General features: G+C 41.7%; 1 protein-coding gene across 4 annotated transcripts in view; it reads right to left on the minus strand.

Moving 5' to 3' along the window:
* LOC115583426 (SLIT-ROBO Rho GTPase-activating protein 3-like) overlaps positions 1–24,107 on the minus strand; it is a 41,349-nt gene extending 17,242 nt beyond the window's left edge. For 2 of the 4 annotated variants that reach the window (XM_030420250.1, XM_030420248.1), the window contains exons 1-8: positions 23,405–24,106; positions 13,433–13,628; positions 7,436–7,598; positions 5,209–5,271; positions 1,321–1,512; positions 867–995; positions 542–763; positions 317–418 (exon numbers count right to left, since the gene is read on the minus strand). In XM_030420250.1, the coding sequence (XP_030276110.1) occupies positions 317–418; positions 542–763; positions 867–995; positions 1,321–1,512; positions 5,209–5,271; positions 7,436–7,598; positions 13,433–13,628; positions 23,405–23,471 (1,134 nt within the window). In that variant the 5' untranslated portion in view covers positions 23,472–24,106. Of the gene's footprint in view, positions 1–316; positions 419–541; positions 764–866; positions 996–1,320; positions 1,513–5,208; positions 5,272–7,435; positions 7,599–13,432; positions 13,629–23,404 lie in introns of all 4 variants that reach the window. The other 2 variants (XM_030420247.1, XM_030420251.1) reach the window with 2 other exon arrangements.
* Positions 24,108–26,667: the final 2,560 nt, after the last annotated feature.

Consider the following 26,667-nt stretch of genomic DNA (forward strand, 5'->3'; position numbering starts at 1 on the left):
ATGGCCTCAGCGACTCAGACTATTTTATGTGCACTTCACTTCACTATACAGGATATAAGGGTGGTGTTTTTCTGTTTTTCACCACCAGTCCAGATATAACCAACAATTTCCTGGAGGAAAACCTGTGTTTACTGTGTATGAATAATTATCCACAAAAGAGTCCAAAAGATGATGCAACAACATCTTTGTATGACTCACGGCCATATGTCCTCCTCCTCTCTGAGTCAACAGAAAAGGATATTTCTGTGTACAACACTCTTGCAGTGAATGAAACGCTGACTCCGGCTCCCTTCAATTCCCCCCCGTGCACTCTCACCTCTTCATTCTCTATCTTCAGCGTGGCCAGGCGGGACTGCAGCTGGTGGTGGCGCATCAAGAGCTCTGTCTGGACAGGTTGCTGTGCACTCACCTGACACACCTGGTATTAGGCAAAGAAAGGGAAGGATCATCCGGAGGATTTAACATAGAGAACAGCATTATACAGCGCACTGAGACCTACAAACAAACCATCCTCACGGGCTTACTCTCTGCAGTGCCTCACCTCGTCCCCCATGTGTGGCTGATAGTCAAAGCACGCTGGAGGACAGAAGATCTGGCTGTGCGTGTCCATAAACCTGAGCTTGTCTCCTCTGATGTCCATGGCGTCGACCGCTCCCTCCAGCAAGTCCAGTCCTTCGTGACGAGAAGTCTCCAGGCTATACTCTGCAGACAGATACGTTCTCAAGGTGCGTGCCAGGCTTGCATGATAACCTAAGTCGCAACACTGAGGACGAGAAGTAAAACATAAAGTAATCATAAACCAATAAAAGGCCTTTAAAGGAAGCACTGAGATATTTGCATTTTTGGCTCTGACTGTAATTACTCACATCTATCATATCTGAGACATCATGGATGTAGTATTTGGCCACCAGGGCATTGGTAGCTGCCAGATTGAGAAGATAGTCGTTCCGGGCCTTCGTGCACTTGAGCTTGTTTTCAGAGTACTTGGCTTGTCTCTAGGGAGAAAAATGGAGAGAAAGTCCCATCATTGCAGGATGTAAAATGGATTCCTAATGTACTCAAGGAACACATTACAACACCAATTTGATTTATTCCTTTATTATCTCTCAATATGTGTAATACTTTGCACACAAAGAGATGGTCTCCCTGTTTCTTTAATGACATTTCCCAGTGTCATTTGAGCAAATGGAGAATGGTGAAATTCAAGAAGATCATTACAAAGACATCTGAAAATGATTTGCTCTTGAGTGTAGATGCCTTTAATGTGCAGCACATCTATCATATCAGTCAACCAGTAGGAATTGGTCAACCCAAACAGACCTTCTCCTTCATCTTCTCCATCTTCTTGACAGAGCTCCGTCGCTGTGGACGCTCATCGTGACCGTACCGCAGCAGGCTGGAGCCGATGTCGTTGGCCTTGCCGATGTGCTTCTCTTCCTGTTTCTCGGCGTCCTTCAGCTTGCTCTCAGCACTGATGCTCTCAGTGTGGTACATGTGGTATGTCTTCATCACCTGTAAGAACACACATCTTAGGGCAAACTCTACTTAAATGCCAAGGGCATCAAAGTGGAACTAGTAAGTTGTTGTTAAAAGTGAAGTGAATTGGAGAAGGAGAAATCACAGAGCAGAACCACATGTTAAATGTTACATACATATCTGTTACATTTAACTTTAACTCAAGAATGATTTCAAACTCATTAAACCAGGTCCATTCAATTGACAGCCTGTAGTCCGAGGCACACAGAATCTGATATACAACAAAATATGTAAACTACAATATCTATGTATGTGACACACAACATTAATTTGCATTTGTTTATATTTGATTGAAAAAAATGTGGCAAATGTCTCCATACGGCTCCTGAGTCATAATCCAGGACTCGGGAAGTCCCAAGATACCAACTTTTTTTTAGGAAAAAAAATAACGTTATTTACATCCTCAACACATGGTCGAGCTTCTGCAGCCACTTCAGACGGGGTGCATTAATGCTTATAGCCTAGCGGCTGGGTTGAAGATTCTGAAGATAACGTTTCTTCAAATCAATTTTCGTTCTTTCAGCCTTCCGGAAAGTTGGATTGTATGGAGCCATTTAATGTTTTTTTTCAGTTGGTTGTTTTCACATTTTAAAACAAGTCCCTATCTACTTCAGTAGTGAAGCCAATTTGCTGCGAACCTCCAGAAATATTTTGCGGAATACGAAGCTTTACCCGACTTTCTATCGAATGTGACACAATAATGAATTCATTTAAATTTTTTGGGTGAACTTATCCTTTAAACTGTGCATTGGATGACTGTGTTAACACCAACATGAAATTGTTTGGGCTGTGAAGCTGTTAAACAAAGTATGACAGTATTCACCAAAGGCGTTTAATCTATGCAGACATGTTACATTGTTTGTGTAATAAAATGTGCAGGTCATCATTTTCATTACGCCATAATCACGATGCAGTTAAATAAAGACTATTCCCAGCCCCCCGAGTGTATACTACATGAACTCATGTAACCCAGGAACATATTTATTTTCATCACACCCTTAAACATTAGGGAGTGTCACTTACTCACCCCGCTCTGGGGAGCGTCATACTTTGATTGGCATTTCCTAAGTGAGCTGGAGGTGTTTATACTGGGTGCGTCTGCTGCTGATGCTTCTACATTTTTGCGATTGTTCATCTTCACCGCAGCATTGCAGCTGGTTATAACAAGGACACCAGCAATGTAAAACGAGCCCTGGATGTTTTATGACAACCGCGGTTCTTTAAAAAACAATTGACACTGCCACCGTTCAGTCTGCTTCGGAGGAATTTTTAAAGAGATTCATGTTTCATCGCGCTACTAAAGAGATCCTGTGTAAATGTTTAACTAGTCAACAGCGCAATTAAACAGCATCTGCTCCTCCATCGCTCACTATTGAGTTCTGGTTTCCTAGCAACGCTGCCTGGAACGGACGTGCAAAGGACAGCGAGATCGATCAGCAGCGGAGGAAGGAGGTTACAAAGTGACAGTGAGCAACCTTCCTTTTGCCACACGCCAAAACCAGAAACTACTAGATTTCCAACAAAAAAAAGACCAGCAGCAGATCGATAGCAGAGACTGGCGGGCTGACAATGACAAATCCATGGCTGATTTCACATTCAACTCATAAATCATAACATTAACAAATTATTCAAGTTTCTTTTGAAGTATAGAAATTTTGTGAGGAACAGTGCATTTCCTTGTGCTGTTTGTGGGAGCTGCAGACAGGCATTTAATAATGCATGAATAAGAGAGGAGAGGAAAAATCAATATCAGCAGAGCAGCAAAGTGCTGTATAATGTTACATGTGAGAATATTTCTCATGCGGTTCATATCATGCCAGTATTTCTGCTCCAGCGCTGCAAATCCACTCGTCCAAAACATTCTTTTAAACTGAGCGCGAGTGATCGTCAACAATCACACACACAATCAGACAGTTTCCTTTAATAACATGCGTCTTATCTCTTTTCTAAACTCTCGCAGTAAACAACACAAATGATGTTGGAGGATTCCTTGTGTAGAATTTGCTTAATTCTGCAGCAACGGGCAGCTGTCGGTTTATCTTTGATGACTATTTCTAAACTTGATCAGAACTTCAGAAGCTTCACTTCCGATGTAGACTGCTTTAACTTTTGTGCAATTGTAGTTATGTTCAGGATCAATTTACAGCAACATGATAAATGGGTCTTAAATAAAAAAGACCTAAACTTTGCCCAAAGTTTTTTAATTATCTTTGATTGATCACACACAGTGTTTATCCGATAACATTCTGATGATGGAGTGTGCAGCAAGTAGCCAAAGGTGGAGTTTCACACATCGGTAAATAATTAAATAAAAATAATTAACTATGCAGAAAGGGACTGTACACTGAGTTTATTCAAAATAATGGCGTTTGAGAGATGTATGGCACTTTGTAACCACCTGGTAGGGATTTAAATTCTATACAACGTGAGACGGAAAAAAAATCAAGACAGCAAGGATGGACCTATTATTGGCAAGGCCGATTGCTGAGGCTGATATTCAGCACTTGTCTGATTATCAGTATCTATGTTTTTTGAGTATGACTGCCAATGAAGAAAGTTAATAATAATATAATAATAGCATATCAAAACTGAATAATCTGAATCTGCAAAGTAACAAAGTGGGGTGAAGGTGTAACGTAGCAGAAAATAAAAACAAAAATCTTGATTGCTAATAATTTGTATCAGCATCGACCCTGAAAAAACATTTCCGTCGATCCCTGCAAGACAGCACGATCGTTCTTGCGAAGTCAATTCTCATTTGTAATAGAAATCCTGCGAAAAATGATTCAAAGACTTTATACACTCTATTAAACTGCAGTCACAGCCGTTTAGGGCGTGATTTTGGAAAATTTGCTGGATATTTAATTTCACAAGCTGCAGTGTCCTTGTTTGCCTGAAGATATTCGTACTCCCTCGAGTCAGTTCAGTTTTTTCAGCTGCTTCAAATACAGGCTCAGTCTTAAATTAATCTAAATTAATATGTTCGCCTCCTGCATGTCTCGATTCAAATGAACCGATTCTTTTTTTGCAGATTAGCTGTCCAACAACTGAGCAATAAGCACTTTGGTGTCTCCATTGCACCGTGTCCCCACATAAAAGCTGATGATATCGCTGCATTGCTTCATTGTCAACAGCTGAATGAAGCCATCAGCTGTTTTTCTATTTCTGTATGTTTCTATGTGCTTAATGTCACGTTATGTTTGCAAATTTGTTTCCCACATTGTGTGCTCTCCATGTACAGTACGACATCTAACAATAGACAAGAGGAGTGACAACTGTCACTACCACACAAACAGATGTATGTCATTACATGTAACATTAGCTGAAAGCTCAACAGCAGCAGTCTTGTTGGCTGTGAGCACAGTGCACCACTGCAGCAACAGACTGCTGAGTCTGCTTGAAGCCTCGCCAGGGGCAAGAACGCGCTCCCCTTCAAACTGATGGGAGGAAGAATGCAAATTCTCTCGTTTCACAACCTCATGAGGAGGAAGAAATGACCTGTTAGAGGGGGGGCTGCTGATAAGGCATATCTGCTGTGTGCAGGTCAGGCCAGCTGCTTCACAGGTTACAGGTTCAGGACTGACGAGACAGATGCAGCTAACACAGGGAGAAACGCAAAACAGGCAGTCTGGCAGGCAGCATGGAAAGGGCAATTATATTTGTTAAACTCACAGTGTAGAGCTCATTGGTGACTTTCACCAACTCCTCATGCATCTGCACCCCGATGTCTTTGCTCTGTAAAAGGAGAAAAACAGGTGATGACTTCATAGGCAATCATAATGGCACGTTTTAATGACAACTGAAGGCAGGTTTTGAAACATCGAAGACCGACAACTGGGTTATTTCAGAGAATTGCCTTCTCACGAGTGAAAACCTTGAAGGCTGTGCATGTGAGGGACGGCAGCGGGCGTTGAAATGCTGTCATTACTCTGCACCAGAAAAGATCTAAGACAATGCCCAGAGTGCACATGAGGACAGAAATAGAACAGTGCAGAAACAGCAGCACATTTCCCAAGGAGTTGTGTCACAGCTTCAGCTCAGTTACAGGGGCTAAGATCCTATGATGAATTGGACATGTCCCATGACAGGGCTTATGGCCCAAGAGGAGGAATGTGGCCAGCAGAGAGTGACTCTGGAAATCCTGTTGAGGGGATATGGAGCGACGCTTAGCCCGATCAATCCTGCTTTTTTTTTGCCACCTCTCAGGGGCCACTTGTCAAAACAGCAACCCTTGCTTTTTCACATGTGACAAGAATTCAATTACAGCACATTCAGTACATTTAAACTTTGACTTAACAAACGCCAGAGCTGATTAATTCCCTTCCCCCGCATGTGTAACTCATTAGCAGTGAAGCTGCACTGCAGCTGAACCAGGATGCGACGGCATAACAGGATTATTGTTTTGGAGAACTTTGTCACAATTTGAGCTGAGTTCTTGCAGAGGGAGACAGTTTTTTTCTGCAGGGAGATATTAGTCCTCATCTTTGTGCTGGCCGTGAGCCACTCTACGCTCATCACTGCTCCCGTCGTGACATCACAGGGCCCCCTAGAGGGCATAAATTACTGTAGACTCTCGCCACTGTCAAAGGATACTGATCTAAGGCCCCCGGGGGCAGATTGTTCATCACAGCTCCTGGAACACAGACACTCTGCTACTCTCACATTTAACATGCATTCAGCATATGCCTTATGAGATACGGGAGTATAACTGAGGACAAGTGTTACACAAATGTGCTCTCCTTTGTTATGCTATGAAATAATAGAAATATGTTAATTCTGACTCCGTGTACTGAGTGAGTCCCATTTAACGTGAAGCTGCTGTGAAGTGAAATGAAATGAGTGTGAGTACAGGCGACAAGAGTGATGAGGTGTAAAGACCGTCAAAAAAAGGGTTAGTGATCTGAAGTGGGGAGCAAACAGAGCATGATATTGAGAATAAAATACACATGTGTTCAGCTTTACTGTAGACACTTGGTAATCTCACGATTGCGTCAACTGAGAGGCTACAGTGGTGCCGTTTTCGGTTGCTAAAACCTCAGTGATGGGTGGTAATAGTCTGCTGGGCATTAACTAATGGCTATCTTTTGAAACCAGGCTGTAAAGTGGCTAGAAGTATCTCTCATGCAATATCTGTACTCTAACTTAAAGGGTACCTCCACCAATTTGACACGTTAAAGTGGGATTACAGGTCTTGGGGAGTACTGAATATGTGAAATAAAAAAGTAGTATAAAGCCTTTTGTGGGTGCAGAGGAAGCTGCATGTCATCTGATAAACTGCCTCCATCGATGTTACTCGATGGCGAAATTACATTGTGGGTGATGTAGGCAACAGTTTTTGAAAAGCTATCCACTGCTCTAGCGTTGCACTCCTGTAACACTGTTGGATTCATTCTGGAAAGTTTAAAAAAAAAACAAATGATAGAATCGACACAGCAGCAGAAGAGATATCAACTTTTTTATTCCACGCCTACATTACCCACAATGCAACTTAACCGCCGAGTGTCATCACTAGAGGCAACTCATCAGATGACATGCAGCTTCCTCTGCAGACACAAAAGGCTTTATACAACTTTTTTTCATATATGCAGTAGTGATCTGTGATCTGTAAACACACTTTGATATGTAAAAGTGTTGGAGCTGCCAACTGATTAAACCTAGTACTGATTAAACCTCACTGTTCATAACAAAGAGACAATGACAAAGTAAATGTAAGCACATGATAAGCTGTATGAGAACCACCACGTATGTCCCGACATATTTTTACATATTTCTGTTGGTGTGGCGTCAGGCTCCCAGCTCTGGGCATCAGTCATGCGGTTTGAGCAGATGCGTTCTGTGACTGTGTGCGTTAGTAACGGCCGGGGTTACGTGCCCTCATGCATTTAATTCCCATTCTGACCTTTTTGAAAAGTCTGATGACATCCTCGCCCACGTGCGCCAGGCGGACAATGACGTTGTTGTTGTAGATGTCGCTGAGAGTGGCGTGGTCTCGGCTCTCCCGCCTGGTTTGCTCCAACACCAAATACCAGCAGTTCACGGTGGACACAAGATTCTGGTCTTTTCTGAAACGGCAAAGGGAAAGCGATGGTAGACTAACACCACTGTAGCACTCAGACTGTACACTGCATTTCCCATAAGGAAGAACATTTGGGCCATTGTCTCCAACACAAACTAAACAAACCTGCTCAACTCTTCAACACACCGATTGTTGCATGATCATATCAAGGAAAGGAAAGGTAGAAAAAAAAAGGTGACACACAATCCGGCCCCATGTCCATTTTTCTTTGTAACTTGATGACGTTCGCGCCCTCAGGCATGCTTCAAGATCAACAACCTTACCGGGACACAGGCACTGATACGTTACATAGGCCACACCTGGGTGACACCTGTGACAGTGATCAGACAACGATCCTCCAACAAATAATGAAGAGACCTTGAGTGACTAAAGAAACAACATTTCCTTCGGTGCCACGTGGAGTGATTCATTCTTGTAAGGAATCATGTCTGTGTCCTTAAACATAAACAGGATGGAGAGCGTCTGCTCAGATCTTACATTTGATCCATTGGTACCAGCTCTGGAGCTTTATTACACATTAGAGATCAAGGGGTCACTGTACATGTGGCGAGGACTCAGCACATAAAGAGGCCACCTCACACAAACACACACACACACACACACACACAGACACACACGGAGCACGCTGGCTGCACTTGCCTCCTTGCTCGAGGGAGCATGTGAGTTCAATTATCCTCACACCAAAGACTTTGTTTGTCTTCATCTTTTGTCTTCAGAGAGCATTCAGCTGTTTTTCTGACCTTCAACAGTTGTAACTTCAATATTAAAATTGCTGTATCATTTTACCTTTTTGCTTGGTGTAAAAAAACACCTTCTGCTGCTGGCTGAGAGCTGATCTATGCTGGTATTTAATTTGAAACCAACTTTAATTTCTCCCTTTTTCCTTGGTGAAAGTAAAAAAAAAGTGAAACCGAGATGGTTGGTTTTAACACTTTGCATGTCTTTGTTAAAAGGGGCGAGGACACTCAAAGGGACGTTTGCACGCCCTGATTGATATCTCTGCTGATTTTGCACCCAAGGAGCCAGTTATCATATCACACGAGCTGACAGCAGCGAGAGAAACAGAGTTTTTAGTTTGCACAGCAATGCTTTCACAATCATCTCTTTAATTGGGACCTTGGTTTTCAAAAAAAAATTATATCCTTTTACACGTCAAACTGATCACTATTATGTATCAGTTATACTATTGTGTTTCTATCATACTTGTAAAAATAACTGCCAAAAGGCTGCCCACTCCTTATTTTGACAATCATACGCACAGAAAATGCAGCTGCCAGAATACAGTGCAGAGTTCCAACAGCAGCAAACATCCTGACCACAAACCTCCGCTGGCAAACTCAAGGAAGGAAGATTAGCGTAAAGGTGAAGCATCGATCGTGATGTGGCCTATTGATTTTTGTGAATGGTTCATTGGCTGGCTGTTACCTACATTAATACATCACTAGCTGTAAAGACGTCTGCCCGATATAGCATTTCAGGTCTACTCACCTAAAGCATTAGAGCCCAAAAATGTGGTCATCATTCATATATTATGAAAACAACGTGACATGAAGCACACAGTGAAGGTAGAAATGAAGATCCTGTTCAATTCAGTGGATTCCTGAATGAATAATTTTAGGATGGTTGTATTTTTTCTGGTTCCTGTCCAAGAAGGAGATTGATAGTATGCAGGATTTAATGGAATGTAGTAGTGTGGTTGCAGATTCCAACAAACTGAACACCCCTCATCTCACCATCCACTGAGGTAGCCACTAAAAACTGCAAAAACTTGAAGAACAATGAAAAACCAAAGGCCCTCTCTAGTGTCTGTGATCGGTTTGTCCCTTCTGGGCTTCTGTAGAAACAAAGTGGTGCCGCAGCCCTTAAGCCTGTGAGTTGTGACAGTCGATGCATCTACACCAAATGTGAAAACTACTAAAAGTAACGAGTACGACCATACAGTGTATTTCTTGCAAAGAAAATGTTTAGGTTTTGGTTTGTTCCCAAGAAGTTGCCATTTTCGTGTGGCAATTTTGAGAAAATCTTTGGAATGCCATGAATGCTCTTAAGACAGTAAAAAAAAAGAGAAGGTACACGCTGCACGAGGAATGCTTCCACCATAAAAGGTGATTGAAAATGTAAGCTGAACTTCACAGAAGTTGCAGATCTGTGTAAATTACAATGTTTAAAATATTTTTTGTTGGAGCTTGCAAGCAAAAGAAAAGGGGTGTGGAGTTTTTTGATTTTTTGTTTACTGAAAAAGTCTGGTAATAACTGAGATACGGTAACGATAACACAAAGACTCTTAGTTTTCATTCTTATATGTTTTATATTCCATTTCTGCCCCTCACTCCTACACACTGACCTCTGTATATCACAGAAATCTGCTTTTCACTGAACTGAATTTAAGGAGCCTTTTGTTGCTTTAAGGGTTTATTTTGCATATTCATATCAGACATCTGTCACTTGATGCAAGTAATTGTACATTCATTGCTATTTTCAGGTGCACAGAGAAGCTAAAGGTTATATTATTATGTATTATAATTATTCTGTATCTGCATCTGCTGGTCGAATAATACATATTTATTGTGTTTATTTCCGAGTAGGCTGACAGCTTTATGCGCCTGTCAAACCATATACCATTCTGACTTTACGTCTCATCTTGAAAACTAGATGCCACCATATGAAATGTCAACGCAATTTTTAAATTAAATATTTTTAAATGATTTATTGGACTCTGCAAGTCATCTGATGAATTATCCACTTATAGCATAGCTAGAGTCAGAAACACAGTAGTTATTTTTGACTCTAATCTCAGTTTTGATGATCACATTAAAAGTAGCCCTGACTTGTTTTCTGTCGACTGCTTGAAAACTTTGATTATTTTTATCCTGGCAGAGATTTGCTCGTGCTTTCATTTTCTTTTCTGAAGTGACTGTTTTCCTGTCTTGGCGCAACTTGCTCTAATCTTTAGCTAACACTAGCTTTCGCACTACAACAAAGATAGATCATATGGGAACCATTCTGGCTCGCGCCATGCATTCAAAGCAATGCTGAAATTTAATTAGAAACTGGCCTACATGTTGAATATGAATATGAAGCTTTTATAATATTTCAGAAGTTCACACCACGTTCTCTCAAGTCTTTATCTAAACGATCATTTTGACTCGTACATTCCCGCTCTGAACGCCACGTTTCCAATGTCTTATTTTGGGAAAATTTACTCTTGGCTGCATGAATGATGTTGAAAAAGAAGCACAAACTTCGCACACCAGAAAAGCAATCTGAAAAGTTCAGTGTCAATGGCAAGTTAAAAGAGTTGCACTTGTGATGCTAAAGGTAATCCAGAGTGCCAGGCATCAGCATCTTCTTTCTGCCTTTCCTTTCATCCTTTAGCACTTTGATAAGAAAACACGAGTCCCTACAGGCCTTCCTTTCAAGCAGAGCAGGTGTTTGATCCCGTACACAGGACGCCGGCAACCTGACTGTAAATCTTGAGCTGTTGGCTGCTCTTGAATAAGGATGAGACTGTAGTATTCAGGACACAAAGGAGTTTGTGCAGAGCTGCTCATGGAGGATGACAGAAGGAGGTTTTCAACCTGACAGCCCACAAAAAGTACAACGGTACCCGTTCCACCACAAGGTCTCTGCATTATATAGTAGAGTGCGCCAGACAGCTGAACTGACAATGCAGACCTGAACTGAATGCATTAAAGGTGTAACATGACAGAGTTTGGCTTTATCGCGATGAAAGGATCTACACAATGGGCTGAAAAGAAAATGTCATGTCTGACACATCTATGGATTGCACTGTGGAGGTGTTAGTTAGCATGCTAACCAGCTAGCCCCGGCTCACATTGTCTCGCAATACCATTTCGTACCTCAGGAGATGTGAAATTGGTAGTATGGCTCAAGCTTCCGCCGGCGAGTTTCCCATTGGGTCCCTCCCACCCCCCGCAACCTGACCTGAAAAAATCCTCCTGGTGGTTCAAAGCTCATGTGCTAGCAGCGTAAACAACACCGACACTTCCGCAGCGCTCAGAGCTCCCAGTCAGGCAAGAGGCAGCTAATAGGACCACTAGGTGTGTGGCTAACCGAGCTAACTAGCTAACAGCATCTATATAACTGGCCAATTCTTACTTATTGCACCTTTAGGTATTCTATAACATGTTGGATATTAGGGCTGCAACTAAGGATAATTTTCACTGTCAATTAATCTGTTCATTTTGTTCTGGATCAGTTGATTGGGTTAGTTGTTTGGTCTATAAATTGGCATAAAGTTAGAAAAAAAAATGTCGATCCGTGCATAAAATGATGTCCACAAATGTCATGTTTTGACCATGACCCAACGACATTTAGTTTAATGTCATAGAGGAGGAATAAACCAGAAGAAAAAAAAACATTCTTATCTTAACAGGTGGAATCAGATTATTTTATAATTAGCTGACCAATATTCCTGTTGGAGATATAGTTTAAATTGTCTTTTCAGAAGTAGGTACACAGAGTCACCTGCTCCAAGAATCATATTTTTGCTGGCGGCTCCTTCATTAGATCCAACACTAGAAATGAAAGTCCTAAAGGGCCACAGATAAGAAAGAAGGGCACCATTCACTGGTTTTACCGTTAACGAAAAAAAAAAGTAACGAGAGAACACACAGCCAAGCTCTGAAACGCCAGAAGAGAAGAGAAGACCGCATGGTATTATTAATGGTCGAGGCTTAGTAGATCCATTGTAGTCTGTGAGTATGAATCTAGCCTTTGACAGAGGGATATAATGATGACCATTTAATGTGACGGGGGAGAATCTGGGACAGCAGGGTGTACAGAGAAGTCATGCAATGTGAGTCTCTTGCCGGGGTCTCCCTTTGAGGGAACGCTCCATTAATCAATGTCCCAGTGACGGGAGCTCTCTGCCATGATTACGCTTTACGTCCAATTGGCCGGAGAGACTGAAAGAGAGACGAAAAGACCTCTCCTGAATAAACCAACGGGTTTGTTACACATGGCTGACACAGCCGGGGTCACATGAAAGGGTCTAAACCGCCTACGAATCAATTACACCGACTGTACTTTAGCCCTTTCTAAGGTAATGTCGACTTCCTGCACTGCTAATTCAAAACACGAACACGGGCTAGACTGGTTAGACTTGACTGGTTTATCTCCCGAGGTGAAAATCAATCTTTTATGCTTAAGATTTTAATTGAAATTGCCCATATAGTTTTTGATTATTACTGAGCACAGATTCAAATCAACTACACAGTCTAAAAGTCACAGCGAGCTGCAGGCTGGTCAGGACAAATCAGAAGGAATTCCTCAACATGCTGCAATGGTATGAATGTTTCATGACCACAGATCTCCCTGATACAAACATTTAAAACAGCTTAAGTCAATCTGAGTAAAGAGCCTGCATTGTTTCCTTCTTCAGACTCCTAATTTTCTTTGTCCATTGAGAAATTGAGTCCATTGAGTTTTTGGGTGGCGCTCTAGTGTGAAGTTGCTCGAGTATGGAAATGAAAATGACAGCCGCACATAAAAAAGCCAGGGCAGTTGTGGTGGTGGAGGGGGGGTGCATAAAGAGTCTGACCTAGTTGGGAGAAACACAGCAGCCTGAGGCCACAAGCTTCCTTGGCCCTGGCTTCATTTCAGGTCATTTCTTCTGCTTGTATCCCTCCTCTCCCTTTTGTTGCTTATCCCTCCTCTGTCTTCCTCTTTCTCTTTTTTTTTCCATCTGTCTGCGCCTCGCCAGTGATCAGTATGAAATGTGTAGCAGTTATTTATCAGTCCGACACATTCGATACAGATGTTCCATTGCTTAGCAGACATTACAGTGGGGAGACTCACTTGAAGTGCTGGTGCTCTCTGGAGGTGCGGATCTTGGAGGAGTAGCGCTCAGCCAGCTTGTCCAGGCCTCTGGAGTACTCGAGCTGGAGCTCGGCCTTCCGGCGGAAGAACTCCTGCAGGTCCTGCAGCAGCTGCAGCCGGGACTCGGACTGCTGCTCCAGACAACGGAACTGCTCCACCAGCTGGTTACGGATCTCTGCATATCAAAAAAGGGAGACCACCTTCAGAATAAACAGTTCCTCTCTGGGGGAGTGGGCTTACATGCTGGTCGCCACGTCTGCCTGCCAAACAGTGCTAGAGGTCAGACTTTAACTCACAGACAGTCCTCCAGCACAGCACATGATGAAGCGATTACACTAATGTGAGGATACGGTCGAACATAAGTGCTTGTAAAATAACAAAGTCATCATAATTGGATAAAACTGGATGTCAAAGTGCGTTTGTCTGCTGTGTGTACGTGTGAGCAGAGGGAGGGAGGGAGTGTGGGGGTGTCTAAATGCTGGGGTAGCACACGTGCATAAGAGATGCATGTCTGATGATTGCAGCAGACAGCACGGAAAATATAAAATAGGTCAGCTTCTCAAAATGCATTGTGCTGAGCGAGCCTTCAGAGAAGTTTGTCTTGAAAAAGAAAAAACAAATTGCAGGCATTCTTTCGATTACAAGATCGCTGTGGTTTTCTGCTTATGAGGTCTGGAAACTATAGCTGCTCCTATTCATAGTCTGAGAATGAGGGAAAATGACATTTTGGTTAAAATTTTGCAAATGCGGTTGATATGGTATTTACAAGTAGCCTTCTAAATGAAACGCTTTACATTGTAATACAGCACTGTGACAGGGACTCGGGCGTTGCTTCCTGGTGTTCAAGTTTGTTAGTTCAAGTTGGTGTTGAGGAGTTTCCCTCCTGTAGAGTGAATGTTACCAGTTCAACTGCACAATATTATTATTATGACCACTATTTTTGACATGACTGGGATTGTTTTTGACTCATAATTTTCATTTTCACTGAAAAACTATTAAAATCATGATGTGATATTTGTTACAGTGCCCCATTATAATGCTGTTTTGTCACATTTTACCTTGATCCATTTCATGTTGGTCTTCAAAATGACCAGTAGTAAATATCCACAGTCTCCCTGTTGGGCAGCTTGTATCGGCAGCACGCTGTACCGAAACACCTCCAGGAGTTCAGGTGATAAAAACATCCACCGGAGTCATAACATCCCCTTTATGGTCTTACATTAACACTCAAAAGGAATACAAGTGACGTTTTATCGCATCCGTACTCTGTTTACTGCAAGGCTGCCATAAATCCAGTGGCTAAGTGGCTGCTGAATGAGTGGTAGCATAAATCACGTCAGAGCCTATGGGCCTGAGCGACACGGCTGAAATCACCGTCAGGATACGGATACGGATATTTTCCTAAATCTCATATATATCGCAATATTGTGAATTTGCATAAAAAGCTGGAATAGAATGATGAAACTGATCCTGTGTGATTCACCACAACAGACAAAAGTCTTTTTTCAATCAAAGCTTGTTTGAAATCATTAATTTGGGTGAGAGAAATGTGTGGAGCTGATACACCACAGGATCTTAACATCGCAAAAATAAATGACTGCCCAGATAAAACTCCAACAACAATATTGCAGATCCCTCAGAGAGCAACTACAGATTCACCATGTTAAACTATCCTAAGGCTCTTCAGTTGCAACGACTTATCAATCAACTAAAAAACCATTTGAAAGAAATCTAATTATCATTTTTTTAACCATTTTACAAACAAAAATGTCAAACATTTGCTGGTTCCACCTTCTATAATGTGAGGATTAGCTGCTTTTTGTTGTCATTGATGATGGTAAATGAAGAGTCTTTGGGCTTTGGACAGTTGGTTGGACAAAAGAAGCAGTTTGAAGACGTAACTTTGGCTTAATTGTGATATGCATTCAGACTTATATGACATTTCATTGACTGAACGATTAATCATTACTGAAAACAATCAGTTGACTGTCACGATATCAGCTTTCCCCTGGGTGATTATCATGTCCGAAAGAGTTTAGAATCACGTTATTAGCGTGATATTCACAGAAATGTTAAAAAAAAATGCTATCAGTCAAATTCATCTTAACTTTTGAATGTGTTTTGTCCATTTTCTGTCAAATAAAAACAACTGGACGAGAGAGTTTGAGTAAACATACATGTCTGTTGGCTCACACATGATTTTGCACAGCAGTAATAAATCAATGAGCAGCAGCCACACACTGACTCGTGAACAGTTAACCGTCACCGCAGCTTTTTCTCCTACTTCGAAAGGAAACGGAAGCTATCCAAGAGGTGCCGGTTTATTTACACAATATCAATATGTCATTTTTTATTGTCAATACCGGTTATTCAAGAAACCTCTACTAACAAGTAGTTGAGCAACATTGAGATGGCAGAAGATTCCACTGTGACAGACTGTTTCAACCATGCACATGATTGCCGCACACAGAAAAGAACTGTGTAGAGATTCATCAATGGAAAAGATTGGCCCTGCAGGACAAAAGCCCCTTTGTTCACTTCTAAATGCCGTTTCTGTATCTAGATTCAAGCATTTAACCAAAAATGCCTCCCCCATCGTCTGCGAGTGTGTGAGCAAAAAAATGTGAATGAAAGTGAGGCCGAGAGAGACAGAGTAAATATGTAGTCCCTTGCTGCTGGGAGATGTACCCCTCGTGGTCCCCATAGTTGCCCAGTTGCCTGGATACATGCCTCTGGAGGCATCTGAATGAGAGCAGGCCGGTTCCCTGCTCTGACAGTCGCAGCAGTCAGTCTGCTTAGCATAATGGCCAAGGCACAAGGGCAACTTTCTCCGCTTAGAAATACTCAATAAACAGCCCGCGCTGATGAACGCGGCGCCAATCAAGTTCAGAATATTCACTGTGATGTACTCCGGTGCTAAAATAGACCCACTGAACAACACAATTTGCTGGCCTGTGTGACTCTAATCATTTCCAATCAAACAGTGGCGGTGTTCAAAAAAAAAAAAAAAAAAAAAGGAGCAGACAATATAGCAAGCAAATCTGAAAGGGTTTAACTGCATAATGTTATCAGTGAGACACCAAGCAGACTCATGATATTTGCATTTGCTCTCCTGTGAGCACGTTATTTTTAGAAGTTAAACTGTGCAATACTGCACTACGTTCGATGAATGATTCAAGCCTTCGCAGAGTAATGCATAATTACGAGGAAGCTGGCAAGGAGCTCAAATGAATAATATACGGAGAAGTAAGCCTCAAAAGCCAAGCGGAGCCTCTTCTCCGTGTTTTTATCGATGACACAATAGTGCGGATGTCCTTAAATGAAATGCAGAGTCATGTGCTACACCGGCTCCTCTACCTGAGAACCGTGTGCGGCCAAACTGAATCAAATGTTCCACACCCAAAGGCTTGTGGAATTTTCACTAATAGGACTTTACCCATTTGTAACGTTTATTTTTCTCCTAACCCATATGGTTAACATCCCGCTGTGCGCTGGTGACTTTAACAAGCATTCTGAGCATAAATGAATCGCTTCCAGGGACTTGAGGGTAGCATTGAAGTGGAATCGCATGAAGAAAATAACTTTCTCGACTCACCAATCTGATTGTGATTGAGCATTCCGGATACTGATGCACAGCAAGACTGCTAGATATAGTTAAAATCATCTTATTGTGATCATTTTGAGAACTGTTTCAATTGCAGTACAATTCAGGATTAGTGGTGATAACGTTTCTACCAAACACACAAACAAATGTTGTTTTTTTATATCTGGAGAACAAAATCCAGGCCAAAGTCCGGGCCATCTGTGCAGCATGATAGTACTTCATTATAATGCTGTTTTGTCACACAATTAAATTACAGCTTCAGTAATTTGGATGCACTTGGCCAAACCACGATTTCGGTATTTCTATTTAGCCCAGGAACAATACAGATGATATGCATGGACTGATACATATTCTCGAATATTGTGAAATTTGCCAGCATATGCAATATCTTTTCACCATATTGGATATCAATATAGCAGCTGTGTGATTCTTCTGAGAGGACCTGCTCTGACTGTATTTAACATTTTTAATTTCAATTCATCAATTCTATTTCTCATCTGGCTGCCCCCCTAAAGTAAGGACAAAGGGAAGCAGTGACAGACTAGCTGAACCTAATACTGTATGTTTGCAGTCCATTACTTACAGCAAAGTTCTAATTTAAAATTTCTTATTTTAAACTATGTAGTTTATGGAGAGGAAATTCAAACTAAGAGATTTACAATATCAATAAGGTAATAATACAAACTCAGAAACTCAGTTAGCTTTTTCCATAACTGAATAAACAAGCTGGTCTCAAAGGGAAATAAGGTCCCCAGAGTTCATTCAGTCGAGAAAATAAAGAGTTTGTTGATTTAGTTTGTATTGGCATAAACAGAATCGACCAATGAAGATCTTTCTCTTCTGCTTCAAATTTCTTCCCCAAAACTACATAGTGCACCTTCAATATACATGTGTCATTTAAATGTGTTCTGAAAAGGGGGAACTAAAGACAGAAAAAGCATATTAACCTCTCAGTCCTCTATTTATTCGTACTAATTACCAACATAAAATACAAATAAAATTAAATAAAATACTTCATTGTATACAGTTTTTAAAAAATGAAACGTTTAAAGACAAATCCTCTCCAGCCTGACGACAATATCGTGATATAAAATTTACGATATCACACAAGCTGATTCAGTTTTTTTTTTTTTTTATTTTATTTATTTCATTAAACTAAAATCAAGCAACCAAAATACAGACTGTCCCCGCTCTGCACCATCCCTCATGTCATCCTCATCGTTTAGTCACGAGTGTTTACTGCCTGAGAAAAGGAGAGTACCTTCCTGAGCTCAGCTGTTACGAGGCGCTGACCCCCTCCTTCACCCTGAAGTTCAAACGTGGCACACGTCTGTGGCGGCTACATGTCTGGATCTCTGCCAGATAATGCAATGAAATGGGTGGGGGGGATTACTATTGGTCACTGTTGCCTTGCAGGGTTGCCAGTTAGGCTCCTCTACTGCTGAAACAGAGCGCACCAAATATCACATTGTGAGGAGTCCTTGTCACCACACGGCAGCCTGCTCAAATTAGCCTAGCCCAGCTATCGCAGTGGCCAGCAGCAGTCTCCGGGGCTGTGTCTGCAGTTAGCCATGCGTGGCTAGTCACATGTGTCCTAACCCAGACTGACACGTTGACATAATTTGGTACAAATCAAGGCTGCGTTCTGTGAACACTTGTCTTCTGAATGCAGTAATGGCTATGGTATGCCTTTACAGTCTTTTTTGCTTGAGTTCACATTTCTTCCTCTCGCTCTCTCGATATAAACATCTCTAACAAGGAAAGGCATCGCTATTTGTGCAACCACAGGATGGGAAAAATCCAGGACACCGTGGGCTGAACTCCAAGCGTTTTTTTGTTTTTTTTCTCTTTACATCTCTCGACTGTGTGCATGCATCTGTCGACAGAGCGACAGACAGTGTGTCATAGATGTTGCCAAGAAGCTGGAAACAAAGATATTGTTATACTTGTGTAACACAACCCTGACATTCCAAGACAGTATCGGTCAAAGCATTCCTTCTTTATGATGAACACACGCAGAGGGGTGTGCCACGCTCCTGACACATCAGAGCAGCAGGTTCCTATACTGAGATGATATTTTTGATTATTAAAAAAGGTTTACATGTTCAGATGGGATAGGAGTTTAATCTACCTTGGAAATGTCCCATTTGTTTACATTTTTGTACATACATAATTGCACAGATTTCAGATTTGCACTGTGTTATTATTATTATCATTATTATTATTGTTGCTGCTCTTTCTTATTTATCACATGTGTCATGCTTAAAAGTGCTTTAAAAGTGCTTTACTTTGTATATTGTATATTTCGGTTGTATAAATTTCTTTATTACACTGTTGGCATTCTGTGGACAGCAAAGGAAGAATTTCATTGCGAAATTGAGAACATGTTTCTTTGCTGTGCATATGACAATAAACACTTTGAATCTTGAATCTAGATGTGACAGGCTTTCGTGTTTTTTCGTGGCGTCTATGTCATGTCAACATGGCATGAATTCCACACTGCCATTTGTACCCTTAGCAAAACCAACTCTTAGAATTTACTGCACAATATAATCATTTAGGGCAATTTGTGCGTGACAATGAGGCAGCTAGGCTCCAAAACAAATCAAATGACATTAAAGATAATGTGGCCTGCAGCTAGAAGTGCAGTGAGATGCACAATGAAGGGCATCCCCTCATTTCCTTGTTTTTTTTTGCTTTGAGGGATGAGCAGGAAGCTCGGAGATACCTCAGACTGGTCAGCTACACAGAATATTAGTTTAACTCAAACACTGTACAGAGAAACCTGTGCAAAGTACAACTCAAGAGAGACGCATCATGTATTGGTCACAAACAGAGAATATGATATCAGCTGCTGGTAATGACTTGATGGTGACTCGATACTAAGCAGTATCATATGTCTGTCGTCCATGAATCGGGGACGGCATGTGACAATAATCGTACACACACGCACACCCAGGCACGTACAGCTCTGAGCTCAAGATACACGAACATCGTTGACGTGAGCGAGGCCCCACTGTTTGCTGAAATGTGGCATGTTAAAAAGTACCGCAAAGTGCATTAGGGCCGGTGCCTGATTGAACCGCTGTGCAGTCAGCAACTCAGCATTATTGGAGACCAGTGTCAGTGTCAGAGTAAAGCCCCAACCGCTCCGAACTGATCTAAGCCCAGTTTGCAAATGAGCTTAAGATGTCAGCTTAAAAGCTTTTCCTGAAACTGAGACGGAGCTGTGATGGCTCTCTCACAGCCACAAAAAGCTGGTGTGGAGACCAGAGAGAGACAGAGAGAGAGCGTGAGGGAGTCAAACAAACAACCAGACAGACAAAGAGAGCGACAGAAAAGAAAGTGCAGCACACCTCCGTCTGATAAATGCTATTCATACCCTTCATCCCACACACATTCAGACGAGCTTCCGTCATTTCGGCCTAGTGTGTGTGTGTATGTGTGCGACAGTAGTCAATTCTAAATTAATCTGAGAGTTGACCTTGGTGATACATTTCCACATGTTTGCAAGGATACCCGGATGACTCCATCAGCACCAATATTGCATTCAGTGGAGTCACTGTTTCACCAGTTTCTGTGGATTGGCAAAAAAATTCTAACTATTTTTTTGCTGGACTGACACTAATGTCTTCTAAAATAATGCTGAGCTGGTGAGCTGTACACATTTTTAATTATTGATCAATGTGTTTAATTTGTAATCATGATGGGATATCAAATTCATATGAAAATCTTAATGGAGGGGAGGGGTGCATTGGAGCATGAACACATTAAAGTTTAGACTGACAGATGTAGTACGGTATACGGTCAGATCTGGACCTCGCGCGGGAATAACATAACATCAGGATAAAACCACATGAGCCATATGATCGAGAGTATCTAAACCTACAAGAAGATCAGCTGCTATCAAACTGAAAAACTGAAGAGATTAAAAAAATCTTAAAGCTGCACTAATGGGCCAGGCTATATTTAAGACCTTTTTTTTGTGCTGTCCCAATGTAAAGTGGGAAATTGTATACAACTGATGGTCACAAACCAAGCATTATATGCCATCATGCATTGCCCTGAAGAGAAACAAATGACCCAAATGATGTCCAAAAATGCTTTTTCATTTGACAGCAGGATTAATGAGTCTCAAGCTGTCCATAGGAAACAAAATTAGCCTCCTAGCATCTCTAAAACTCATCAATTAACACTTATTCTGTTTAATCTGCACAAAAAAGTATGTGTAAAGAATATTATTACCTACTTCCTTTGGTCTCTAACAACGAAATGAGCTTGCCGTTTCCCCCTTGTTTCATTATTTTGCTGAGGTAAGCAAAGTGGCTGCTAATATTAGCTTTATATTTAGCAGACAGATATGAGAGTGTAATTGATTCACCGCAACTAACTTATTCAAAAGGTGCAATATGCAAGACGTTTTGTTGAAAAATATTTTTTAAATTACAGAAATTATCCACAGACTATGGAGAAAAGTGTTGACATTATGATATCTATGCATTATGTTGAGGAGATATCTACTTAAGCTAACATGCTAACCAGCTAGCCTCAGTCTGTCTCCGTCCAAAGCTCCTGTGCCCCCCCCCGGAGCTGCAGGATCACGGTACAGACCTCTAGCCAAGGACGTTACATCAAATCTGTTTTTTAATTTTTTTTAGGGTTAGGATTAGGGTTAGGGTATGAAAATACCCAGATCTTCCGTGTTGTGCGGCTCATAGAGCATGCGCACTCGAGACCTCGACCAACCAAGCCGTCTATCTTCTGGTTTAGCGCCCGGCTAACTTGAATTGGGATAAAATAATTCAATCATGCACTTCTTCTAAACTTTTTCTCAGGGGTCTTCGGGCCGCTCAGAACTTACAGGTGTCCTTAACAACACTGCAAGGACACTCCCACACAGAGTTTAAAAGCTTGCAACTCCCCTCCAGTTAGTTAGAGCTGAAGAAGCCTCTTGGATGAGCGATGAAACATCATCAAGAAACTGAAACACGTCCAGTTGCCTACGAAAAAGTCTTTGCAATTACATGGTTTGGCCACCACGAAAACTTTATTCACAGCCTGGCACTCTTCCTGGGGTCTGCTGCTGGCTGCACGGCTGACTGAACGAGCTAACAGCAGCTCCAGTTAATTATTGCACCTTTAAATTTCTTTGTAAATACATCCCTTTGCTTTTAACTGTAGCTCAGGGAACAAAAAGGCTTGAAAGTGTTTCATTATGACTTAAACTAAAGCAAAGTTGTCAAGTTGTAGCCTGCATCATCAGTTTCAGTGTTTTCTTATCTAGGGTCAACTCAGTTGTTGCAGTCCTGTTGGATGACACCATGTAAAACACTAGCATCGATATCTATAGCGCAGAGTTATCATGGTTTAAAATGGTAACATATTAAGTGAAAGCCTATGCTGTGATGATGTCTGCCTCTATGAATAAAACCTGATACACAAAACCACGAGCGTGCGAAGCGTGCGAAGGTGATGCACAGAAACGTTAGAGATCACACCTAATGAAGCTGTCTGTAAAAACACGAGAAGACAGCCAACTATAACACATCCTTCCCTGACCAGACCAATCCTCTGTGTCTCTGGGTGCTTCATCCCAGTCACGTATTTAGCGGCAGACAGTAAAATCCTTTCATGGTTCATAATTCATACAGACAGCGTGCATTATTTATGGACTTTCTGAACTGTTTGCTGTGTGATCTTTTCAAGCATGCCCCCCACATTTCTCCTTCCTGATACTACACTTTGTCCTACAGTGTGAGGGAAAATTGCTCATCGCTCAACATACTGGCTTTTAAAAATGACATAAAATCACCATCACATGTTCTATTTTTAACCTTAATTTGCTTCAGTAAGAAGTTATACAAATGGACCCAGGTGCCTCCTGTGGATGGTATCCTGTGAGGTGCATGACCTCCAGCTCTGTTGGAGACAACTGTCCAAGGTGAACTGGTTACATTCACCTTGTTGGGTGTGCGGCTGCACTTTAAAAAGCAAGTCGCCAGGCTCCACAAGCTTCCCCCAACACATGCAGGGCTAGGCATGTTAACAGAGCACATAGGAATCTTCAGCGCAGGGGAAACAGATTCTGCCAAGTTATCAGCGATTACAGTATCACTGGATTCATCATTTATGGTTGGAATAAAAGGGACTTGACTCCGTTAGAAATAAATGTGTCTGTCATCCTCAACTACAAAAAAAAAGAAAAAAAAAAAAGAACTGTCCCACCCCTCAGCCCTGCACATTGAGAGCCATATAAAGCAGTGTGGTTAAGTTACGCAATAGTGCCTTCAAACACACACACACACACTGAGAATAACAATACGAGCAGGGGCCTGCGCGGTACCGACCTTTCACTTGGGTCTCATATTCGGCAATAATCTCTTTGTCCTTCTTGACTTTCCCCTGAGATGACATTTTCGGGAGCAGAGCGCGCTGTGCAAAAAAAAAAAAAAAAAAAAAAAAGAAGAAGAAGAATCCTCGGGGCAGAAAGAATCGGCGTCTCCGCTTGGGCACAATGCAGCGATCGCCCCTCACCGCAGTCCTCTCCGGATAGTTGAGCAACAATCAGACGCGAACCATCGCCCGCTTTCGCTCAACTCAAAACGCACTTTGTGGTCTCTCTCTCTCTCTCTCTCTCTCTCTCTCTCTCGCTCTCTCTGTGGTTGCGCTGCGTTCAAGGCGACGTCGACCTAGAAGCTCATAATGCTCTCCGCGCCCGACCACTCCTCTCCAGCAGCAGCAGCAGCACTACTCCTCTGTGAATCTGGAACCAACTCACGTTTGATGCACATTTCAGTGAAAAGCAGCAGCTATGGCAGCCTTCTGCGTAATTGCAGCGAGCTCCTTCTGCACAACACTGTCCAGTCTGCCTCTCGGTCTCTCTCCCTCCCACCCTGTCTCTCTCTCCCCTTCTCTTCTCTCTTCTCTCTCTCTCTCACTGCAAGTTCAATGCTGCTGCAGAAAAAAAAGGCTGAATGGATGTGAAAGTCAATGCGAGACTCCTCCCCCAGCCCCATCCCTTCTTCACCACTTTTCTCCTCATGGATGGTTAAAGATTGGTCACTGTGAACTGATAAGCAAAAAAAAGAAAAAAGAAAAAGAAACCTTTACCATCCCACACACAGTATGCTGCAGTCCACAGATGGAGACAACACAAATATAATGTGTTTAGTGCTTGACAGCAGAATGCAGGGATCCAACAACAAGGGATTCAATTGCAAACAGACACGTTTGCAATTCAACATTCAAATGTTGTGGCGTATAGATCTCCAGTCATCCCCAAAAACAGTTCTGTGACAGAATGGATGACATACTGGCATCTTCACCCTGTAGTGCAAATTAAATAGTGGCGCTTTTCATTGCTGCCTTACGGTTTAATATCTCAAAGATGATAAACTATCTGATTATTCAACTAACTGTTGCATCTCTGAGAAAAATTCCTCAATCACAAACCACTAAAGATCAGCTGCCCTGTCAGCTCGGTCGGCAGAAGAAAATGATTCTTTTTTACATTTCTACAAACATTACATTACATTTGAACTGGCATGTGTCACTTACCCATATTGACATTTCTACAATACCTGTCATATCACGTCACATCACTTGATAAGAGGTGACTTATATGTTGGGAGGTGGAGGGGATAGTGGTTTCGTTACAGCTGGACTAGAAGTCTGTCTAACCAGAGACCACTGTTCGAGACAGTATTTAATGTGCTTAAGCGTGAAATTGCTGGAAATCTTTGAGAACAATTTCCAGCTATAAACCTGTGAACCAAGTTACCCAATATATGATCTTTTCCTAACCGTAACCAATGTGCCTAAACCTAAACCTAATTAGACCGGGAGCACAGTGCTGTCACGACATAACATTTAAAACTGAAGCTGAGAAATGTAAAATTGCAACATAAAGAAATGTAAAGTGTCAACATATCAACGGTCGCAGAAGAGTACATTGCCTAAATGTATTTTGGTGAATGGGTTGGTACATGTCCATCAGTTTCATATTACTATTCCCACAAAGAATTAAATTATACTGATTATGCAGGACACTGAAATGTTAGGAAACATCACTTTGGACATAAAAATAGTAAAAATGTAGCCTATGTTTTGGGTTTCTTCTCTGGTGTGAACTAGCCGATTAATTTTATATCACAGAAACATATTTCTGGCTGCAAAGATTATGAGGTGCTACAAGACGACCTGTGTTAACACCGAACTCGTCCTCCATTCCACAGTTGCACCATTTTGACAAAGCTGATGGAGCATCTCCCCTGAGTGAGGCAGACTGGCTCAATGAGTCACTCTATCCTGCTCCTGCCCCCTCAGCGCTCTTCCCTTCAAATAACTTCTACTGATTTCTTTAGTGCTGCTGTTGTGCCACGTCTTTGACAGCTAGCCAAAATGTGTTTTTGTGTTGGACAGGGGGATAATTGGAGAACTTTTTTTATAAAGTCTGTGCGAAGATTGCACTTTCTAACTGTGTCAAGATATCCCGGTGCCTTGGCCTTTGCACCCAATTCTCAGGAAATCTGTGGGCTACTGTCAGCCTGTGGCAACTGTTAAAGCTGGGACGGAGCCCAGGAGAAATCTGCAGGGGGAACTGTGCAGTTTCTCACCACACAATCTCCACTTCAACTTCTAATTTCCTGAGCAAATGTTACTCACCAATGCTTTGGCCGCAGAGCGAGCCTGATAAAAGTCGGGGTGGGTTTGAGAATAATGTGAAAAAGCTGTTTCTAACTAGGCCACGGAAACTTTAACACCATCCACTTATAGGCCCTTACAGGAGGAATGATCATCACATGGTCCACCTAGAAAACATTTGGTTCCTTCAGGAGGCTAATAAAGATCCCTCACTGTGTGAATGTGAGAATTATTGCAGTCTTTATGGTGGATTTATTGAGGATTATGCTTTTTGTTCCAAAATATTATTCATTTTTAATTAAGGCTATTGTTTTATATGGCCTCGTTCACGCCGCAGGGTTATTGTATTGGATAGCAAACAATTTTACATCTGTTTCTAATGAGCTGATAAATCCAGTACATGTTAAAGAGTCTAAGAAAAGTAAAGTTATAAACCCAAAAATTGTTGTTATTGTAGATTACTTCACATTTGCGGTGTTACAAGCAACTGAAGAAGCCCAGGACTATTTAGTAGTTTAAATGTTTACATCTGATCTCCTTAGATCTGAATGAGGACAAAATGTGTTGTTTCACCCTGACTCAGACGTAAAATATTTAGATTAACCATCTCTTTAACCAACCGTCATAATTGTGGCCTCTAAGAGTTATGTATTATTCTGTTATGTAATGAAGCGAGACACTGTTGGATTTAAAAGAGGATGTTTAGATTTTGTCATTTGTTCGTATGTGATATTGTATGTGACGTTTGTTTACACCAGAGTCTGCTTGTTTGGCTTCCAGTGCACCACACCCACCTTTTATGAAGCAGGCAATTTAGAGTCATTAACATAATAACATAATTATTCCTGAGACTATGCTCCTATTGGCTGGCTGTCCTGCTAGCCCCTTCCCCTCCTTGGGGAAATGTCTGAACAGTGTTTGAATGGGAAGCATTGGACAATGAATATATGAATTTTTGAAGGAGCGA

The sequence above is a fragment of the Sparus aurata genome, chromosome 6 (genome assembly GCF_900880675.1).
Source record: "Sparus aurata chromosome 6, fSpaAur1.1, whole genome shotgun sequence".
Lineage (NCBI taxonomy): Eukaryota > Metazoa > Chordata > Actinopteri > Spariformes > Sparidae > Sparus > Sparus aurata.